We start from the raw sequence: 8,656 nt of genomic DNA on the forward strand, positions 1-8,656 counted from the left end.
CTGTTTCAGACATGTGACGAGAGTCCATAACTCTAACTTAAAATGTAGAATTAAGTGTGCTGGTATGTGTGTATGCCCAAGGGTGCTCTTGTTAATTTTTATCCATCTTGCTATTTCTGTTCTCTTCTCCACTGTGTGGTCTGGCTGTTAATGATAATACTAATGATATAAAATATAACCTAATATAAAGAAGTAAAACTTGTTACATGCTTACTATGTTTCAGGTACTATATTAAAGAATATTTTTCGACTGGGCGTGGTGGCTCACACCTGTAATCCCAGCACTTTGGGAGGCTGAGGCAGGTGGATCACAAGGTCAGGAGTTCAAGACCAGCCTGGCCAACATAGTGAAACCCTGTCTGTACTAAAAATACAAAAAAATTAGCCGGACATAGTGGTGGGCACCTATAATCCCAGCTACTTGGGAGGCTGAGACAGGAGAATCACTTGAACCATGGAGGCGGAGGTTGCAGTGAGCCAAGATTGTGCCACTGCACTTCATCCTGGGCAACAGTGCAAGACTCTGTCTCAAAAAAAAATTCTTTTTTCATTGTGTATCATTTTGTCCTAATAATAATTATAAAAATTAGAAATATTAATTTCTTTTAAAAACGTAGGAACCCAAATATCATATAGTTTAAATAGCTTGCCCAGATTCACATAGCAGTAAATTGTGGAACCAGCATTAAATTGTGAAACCTAGCTTTCTGAGGCTCCAGAGCACATGCTCTGTGCCAATATTTTGCTAACATACTGTGGATGCCTGAGTGTATGTATGTGTATCTACCATAATATCATAGTTATTGCTGATAAAATTAACACTAGTTCCTTTATATCACTCAATACCTAGTCCATATTTAAGTTTCCCTAACTATTCATTAATTGAATTCAATACCTGGTTTGTTTAAACAGAACTCAATCAAGAACTACACTGCAAGCCGAGGGTGGTGGCTCACGCCTGTAATCCCAGCACTTTGGGAGGCTGAGGTGGGTGGATCACCTGAGGTCAGGAGTTCGAGACCGGCCTGGCCAACATGGTGAAAGCCCGTCTCTACTAAAAATACAAAAATTAGCTGGGGGTGGTGGCGGGCACCTGTAATCCCAGCAACTCGGGAAGCTGAGGCAGGAGAATCGCTTGAACTGGGGAGGTGGAGGTTGCAGTGAACCGAGATCGTGCCACAGCACTCCAGCCTGGGTGACAGAGTGAGACTCTATCTCAATAAAATAAATAAATAAATAAATAACCACACTGCATTTATTTGTTTTTCTCTTAAATGTACTTTAATCTGGAAATGGATTTTCCTTATCTAATATTCCTCTTCCCCCTTTGATGGCATTGACTTGAAAAAAGAAAACAGATTGTTGTAGATTTTTCCACATTGTGGATTTGTCTGATTGTTAAAGGAGAACCCTGAGCATTAACTGTGCACCCGTGTGTGTTTGTGAATGCTTTTGGATGACTTCGTGAACATCTGTTGTATTGGAGTTCATGGAAATACAAAAACTTGAGAAAACCTTTCCTCACATATGTATGAATAAAGGATGACCTCAGACAAGTCGGGAGAGCTGTGACTCAAAGTATTAATACATAGTTTCAGGATGCTGATGCCACATGTTGTTTGAGTATGTGAGTAGCATAGAAGAGGAGTTTTCACATAAGGTTTGAGTACGTGAACAGCATAGAAGAGGAGTTTTCAACATGACGGCTGAACAACCCAGTCAGGTTTCTAGTGCTAGCAACAGGTGAATTCTATGGCTCCAGTGGTTAAGAGAACCAAGATGAAAGTGACTAAGCAGGAAAACCTTGAATCCTCAGTAGATGGGGAGCTGGGCTGTGACCCAGTCTCTGAAGTCTGGAGTGTGTTCTCAGAATCTAGAATGTGAAGACACTGTAGAGGAGAGTTTGAGTTGCTGTAAGAAAGGTGTTTTTACCTATAGATAAGGAAAGGTAAAAAATAAAGAAAAAGCATCATGTGTCTCTTTTGCCTAGAGAAGAGTGGAGAAAATAAGTTCTGGTCTGAGGAATGGAAAGTATTGTGAGCTGGGCCTAAGAAGAAAATAAAAAGCAGGGATACGAATAAGTTTGAACATGATTCTTGGCCTTCTCAGGTGAGGAATATGAAGCATATGGCTACCACAAGCCTCATTTTAGTCCTGATTCTGGAAGCCCCTGGACTTGCTGCATGGTTCATTACCTGTAGCACTTACACATGTAGTGTCTTTCTACTCACATAGGAGTATCTATAAGTATAAAAAATATCTTTCTATGTAAATGAAATGGGGTGTTTGATGAGGGGAGGGTAGAGGCATTACTGGGGAAGAAAGAAGGTATAGGACCAGTGGAGAGGTTTTAGGAATTTACAAAGCCTGTGACAGTGACAAAATCTAATTATGAAACACTTTGTTTATATTCTCAGCACATGTGTCGGGGGAAGATGGGAGGACAGGGGCTTGTAATTGTGTAAGATTATGTATGGGTAAATATACGGTGGCAAAATATATGACAGAATGCAAGTGTAGGTCTGGATATGCCTGAGAATGTAAGTATTAAGGGTCTGTGTTTGAGAGAGTATGTGTCTTGGGTCGATGTGTCTCTCTAATAGATGTGTGTTCACCAAAAAGCAGTCCTTCTTTTGGACAGAAACCTTGACTGATAGTGTGACTAAGTCCACAGTATTAGAATATTATTCACTTATGTAATATATAAAGTGTTGGAAAACTATTGATTTTTTTTTTTTTTGAGGAGAAAGGCTAGTGAGCCTCAGCTATAAGGAAATTTTTTAGTTTAAATTTGACTTACACATGTTATCCAGCATAGTGTAGGAACTCATCTGGTGTTTGCTGAACTGAATTAGGTTTTTAGATGGCAATAAAGGGCTGTTGATCTTACAAATCTAAGAGCCACAGTCATCAGGTAGCTTTAAGAGAAGCAAACAGTTGTCTTGGGGGCAGAGACAGATAATTCACAATGACAGAGCAAGCAGATCCTAAACAGTGATGTCCATAAAGTCATATGAACTATAATCCACCATGAAAAAATGTATTCTGTACTTTGTTAACTTGTATGAGAGAACAGTGTATAACGAAATGTGTAACCAGTCTGGAAGGCTTCCTGTAGAAGCTGTGTAAACTACTGGGGGAAGTCAGAAGAAAGAAAAGATTCTCTTCAGGTATTCTAATAATGTATCTATTTGTATCTGGAACAATCTTGGTTTATGCATGTTGCTACCATTATTACTAATTTTAACCTTTGTTCATTTCAAACAGGTTCTATTTTGGATGACAAATTATATGGTCACTTTATCTTCAGGAGGCAATAATGATAATTAGTTGAAAGTTTGAGAGTTACTCAAGTTTCTCTATCCTTAATCACCCTCTGTCTTTAGGAGCTGAGATTTATGCCATCTGCATCTGCCATGATCATTTTCAACCTGAGCAGTTACAATCCAGGACCCTTCATTCTGTTAGGGATCCCAGGCCTGGAGCAATTCCACGTGTGAATTAGAATTCCCTTCTGTATCATCTACATTGTAGCTGTTGTGGGAAACTGCATCCTTCTCTACCTCATTGTGGTGGAGCATAGTCTTCACGAACCCATGTTCTTCTTTCTCTCCATGCTGGCCATGACTGACCTCATCTTGTCCACAGCTGGTGTGCCTAAAACACTCAATATCTTTTGGCTAGGGGCTCGTGAAATCACATTCCCAGGATGCCTTACACAAATGTTCTTCCTTCACTATAGCTTTGTCCTGGATTCAGCCATTCTGATGGCCATGGCACTTGATCGCTATGTAGCTATCCATTCTCCCTTGAGATATACCACCATCTTGACTCCCAAGACCATCATCAAGAGTGCCATGGGCATCTCCTTTAGAAGCTTCTGCATCATCCTGCCAGATGTATTCTTGCTGACACGCCTGCCTTTCTGCAGGACACGCATCATACCCCACACCTACTGTGAGCATATAGGTGTTGCCCGGCTCGCCTGTGCTGATATCTCCATCAACATCTGGTATGGCTTTTGTGTTCCCATCATGACGGTCGTCTCAGATGTGATTCTCATTGCTGTTTCCTACGCCCTCATCCTCTGTGCTGTCTTTTGCCTTCCCTCCCAAGAGGCCCGCCAGAAAGCCCTCGGCACTTGTGGTTCTCATGTCTGTGTCATCCTCATGTTTTATACATCTGCCTTTTTCTCCATCCTTGCCCATCGCTTTGGACACAATGTCTCTCGCACCTTCCACGTCATGTTTGCCAATCTCTACATTGTTATCCCACCTGCACTCAACCCCATGGTTTACGGAGTGAAGACCAAGCAGATCAGAGATAAGGTTATACTTTCGTTTTCTGCTAAGGGTACAGGATGTTGGTTTACTAGGATAAGTTTATAGTGTATAGAAATGTAGAAAGAGTGAAATGGCAAATGCTATCTAAAGCAAGAACTACCTGAAGCTGCTTTCATGTGCCAAGAATGTGGCATGATCTGTGTGAAAATGATGGTCCTATGTATAAAAAAAAATTATTGATGACCACTTTGCTTGTGAAATAGGGGGCTGTACAGAATATGATCAGGAAGAAGGAGATGGAAACACAGAGCAAAATTACTCTAAATTGAAAAAGAGATAAAAATTTGGAAATTGAGATTTGCAGCTATTATAAGTGACTGTGTTAAGTAAAACAGAAACACTGAGGAAGAGGGAATAAAAGTAAAAAGATCAGCGAGAAATTTCTCAGTGAGAGGATTATCAGATAGATATTTAGGACATTAATTATAACATTTGATTCTAATTATCTTCCTTTTATGTTTCACTGTAATTCCATTTAAATGTTTCCTCCCTATACACACACAATATGAAAAATTGAAGAGCCTTCAGTACAAGCCTGCTAAAATAATGTTATATCAGCAGTGCTATGAAGGGAATGAGTGAATTAGCATATTGATCAATGAATGGCAGGGTTGCTGTCTTTGGTGCTGGGAGAGGAGAGTAGCTTCTAGGCCCCAAGATGCATTGAGAAGGTGAGCTGCAGAGGTAGTACTGGGAGAACATAACCCCTGAAAACAGTTGGAGATTTGAGTCAAGAGCTGGATTTCTCACAGTACACAGATTAGACTTCTGTACATTTAGAAACTAAAGTAAAAATGTAACCATACTAGTTAGAGGATCTGTGGAACACTGTTCTATATACTGCAGTTCCTTGATTGCAAGACACATTTTTACAGTGAGGAGAGGGAATGAGGATGGGAAAACTATAATAAAGTAGCACATCCATGGAAAAATGCATCCAAATTTTGTAAGCATTGGAACTGAGAAAACACTATATGTTGAGATCAAAGAAGGAACTTAGAAGCATAATCATAAACTGTTATGAAATGTAGACTTGATCTATCCCAGTGGTTTCCGAGGTAATCCTAAGGAGCTGGATTCTGAGAGGTTGCTTTAAGGTGCATCTCAAGGCTTATGTGAAGGAAGTTTCTTGTCTTATTTTTCCACAATCGCAGCAGATCTGATATTATCTAGTTTTGCTTGTGTATCAAGCACTTAGTCTAAGATTCTACTTGAACAATAAAGTTTCTCCAATAAATCCTGTTTTGAAAATCATCCATTCTTTGGCTATTATTAAAATGTGAAAAAAAACCAGATGCTGGTGACGTTATGGAGAAAAAGGAACACTTATACACTGAGAGTGGGAGTGTAAATTAGTTTAACCATTGTAGAAGACAGTGTGGCAATTCCTCAAAGACCTAAAGACAGAAATACCATTTGACCCAGCAACCCCATTACTGGGTATATACAAAGGAATATAAATGGTTCTATTATAAAGACACATGCATGTATATGTTAATTGCATCAATATTTACAATAGCAAAGACATGGAATCAACCCAAATGCCTATCAATGTTACACTGGATAAGAAAACGTGGTACATATACACCATGGAACACTATGCAGCCATAAGAAACAATGAGATCATGTCCTTTGCAGGAACGTGGATGGAGCTGGAGGCCATTAACCTTAGCAAACTAACACAGGAACAGAAAACCAAATACTGTGTGTTCTTACTTATAAGTGGGAACTAAATGATGAGAACACATGGACACATAGAGGGGAACAACACACACTGGGGCCTATCAGAGGGTAGAGGATGAGAGAAGGGAGAGGATTAGGAAAAATAACTAATGGGTACCAGGCTTAATATCTGGGTGATGAAATAATCTGTACCACAAACCCCCATGACACAAGTTTACCTATGTAACAAACCTGCACATGCATCCCAGAACTTAAAAACAAAAGTAAAATTATAAAAAAGAATATCATCCATTCATTTGGAAACTATTTATTGAGGACCTTCTATATTTCAGATATTGTTCTAAGCATTTGGGATTATGAGGAGTCTCTGCCTTGCTTCCATGGATTTTATATTCTTGGGAGAGTGATAAGCAATAAAACAAAGAAATTAGTTCATTGCTTAAAAATATTAATATAATAAGTGAAAAAAATAAAGTTGAATAAGATGATGGACTAAAACTGGCCTGGAGGCCAATGGCAGAGAGGACAGCAAATGAAAATACTCTCGGGCTGAAAAGAGCTTGACATGAATTGAAGATAGAAACAAGGCCAGAGTGGCTGCAGCAGAGTGATCCATGGAGGTGATAGGGCATGAGGGATGGGGAGGGGTAGGGCCAGATCCTGTGGAACTGAAACTGTCCAAATCCCACTCTCAGAAGAGGAAACTGAAGATCAAAAAGTACAAATAACTTTTCCAAGGCACACAGCAAGGAAGTTATTAATATGGAGCTAGAATACAATCTGCTAACTCCCAGTTCAGTGATATTCTCATTACACACAGCCTCTTGCTTATGAAAATAGACTCCAAAGGAAGGGAAAAAAATCTGGGAAGATCAGAGCCTACTTTTATGGTTTTTATAAACTCTAGTTGTGTTTTAAAGTTTTAATTAATTTACATTTCAGTTATTTTTAAATTTTTAATTGACAAACATAAATTGTATATATTATGGGGTCACATGTGATGTGATTATACATGTATACATTGTGGAATGATTAAATCAGGCTAATTAAGTTATTCATCACCTTATCTACTTATTATTTCTTTATGGTAAGAATATTTAACATCCATTCTTTTAGAAATTTTGAAGTATTCAATACATTTTTATTAACTATAGCCACCATAGGGTGCAATAGATCACTAGAACATATTCCTCTAGTCTAACTGAAACTTTGAACACTGACTAATATCTTCCCTTTTCCTGTCCACTCCCCAGTCTGGTAACCACCATTGTACTGTCTACTTCAATGTGAACTCTAGTTATTTAAAATTAAGCCACATCTGACTATATGAGAATTCTGCTCTCTGTGCCAATTGACAAAAGTGCCCACAGATACCAGAAGATTTTCTAGTATTCTGTTATTCTCTTCTGGTTATTACCATGTTGCTGAGAACACGGATTGACCAAAAGATAATATTTTTTAAGTTTATGAAAGGAATAATAAATAAATTGATACAGAGTTGAGATAATTTAAAGGTACACACTCCTTTCATCCTGGTAGGTGTTGAAACCCATGATTATTCATTAATACACATGAATGGCTCTCATGAAAGACAAATAGCCCAAGAAACCCCAGTGAAAAAGAAACTGATGTCTGTCTAGTCTCCTATTCCTCCTTCCACCCTCTGTCTCTGGCTTAATAATCTGCTGTTATTTTTCTACCCTCTTCCCCAGGAGGGTTCATTTATTTCTATGACTATATAAACTTTTTGCTTGTTATGCTATACTTTAGTTTTTATATGTGATCTTTCTCAGCTCATAGGATGAGTAGGATTAAGAAATGTAGGTAAATTTGCTTTGCAGATTGCAAAATGCTATTTTAATATTAGCTGCTATGTTAGTATCTTTTTTGTTTGTATAAATTCAAACGGTACAAGTGCAGTTTTATTAAATGGACATATTGCATAGTGGTGAAGTACAGGCTTTTAATGTATCCATCAATTCTAATATTAATTCTTCCGATCCACGAGCAAGGGTTATTTTTTCATTTGTTTGTGTCATCTACAATTTCTTTCATCAGTGCTTTGTAGTTTTTCTTGTAGAGATATTTAACCTCCTTGGTTAAATGTATTCCTAGGCATGTTTTTTGGTAGTTATTGTAAGTGAGATTGCCTTCTTGATTTGATTCTCTGCTTTATTGTTATTGGTATATAGAAATGCTACTGATTATTGTATGTTGGTTTGTATCTTGAAACTTTACTGAATTCATTTATTAAATCTAGAATTTTTTGACAGAATTTTGGGGTTTTGTATACATAAAATCGTGTTGTTAGCATAGAGACATAATTTGACTTCTTCCTTTCTGATTTGGATGCCTTTTATTTCTTTCTCCTGCCTCATTTTTCTGCCTATGACTTCCAGTACTATATTGAATAGGAGTAGTAAAAATTGGCATACTTGTCTTGTTCCTGTTCTTAGAGGGAATGCTTTAAAATTTTCTCTGCTCAGTATGTGGTTAGCTATGGGTTCCTTATATATGACCTTTATTATTTTGAGGTAAATATCTCTAATGAACATAGACACAAAAATCCTCACGCAAATACTAGCAAAATGAGTCCAACGGCACATCAAAAACATAAAACACCATGACCA

General features: G+C 38.0%; 1 protein-coding gene across 1 annotated transcript; it reads left to right on the forward strand.

Annotated features, from left to right (window-relative positions):
• Positions 1-3,398: 3,398 nt before the first annotated feature.
• Positions 3,399-4,388, forward strand: OR52H1 (olfactory receptor family 52 subfamily H member 1). Its single transcript, XM_055284657.1, is given in 1 exon segment — positions 3,399-4,388. A coding segment is annotated over 1 exon segment (990 nt).
• Positions 4,389-8,656: the final 4,268 nt, after the last annotated feature.

Source organism: Symphalangus syndactylus, chromosome 6, assembly GCF_028878055.3.
Source record: "Symphalangus syndactylus isolate Jambi chromosome 6, NHGRI_mSymSyn1-v2.1_pri, whole genome shotgun sequence".
Classification (NCBI taxonomy): Eukaryota; Metazoa; Chordata; class Mammalia; order Primates; family Hylobatidae; genus Symphalangus; species Symphalangus syndactylus.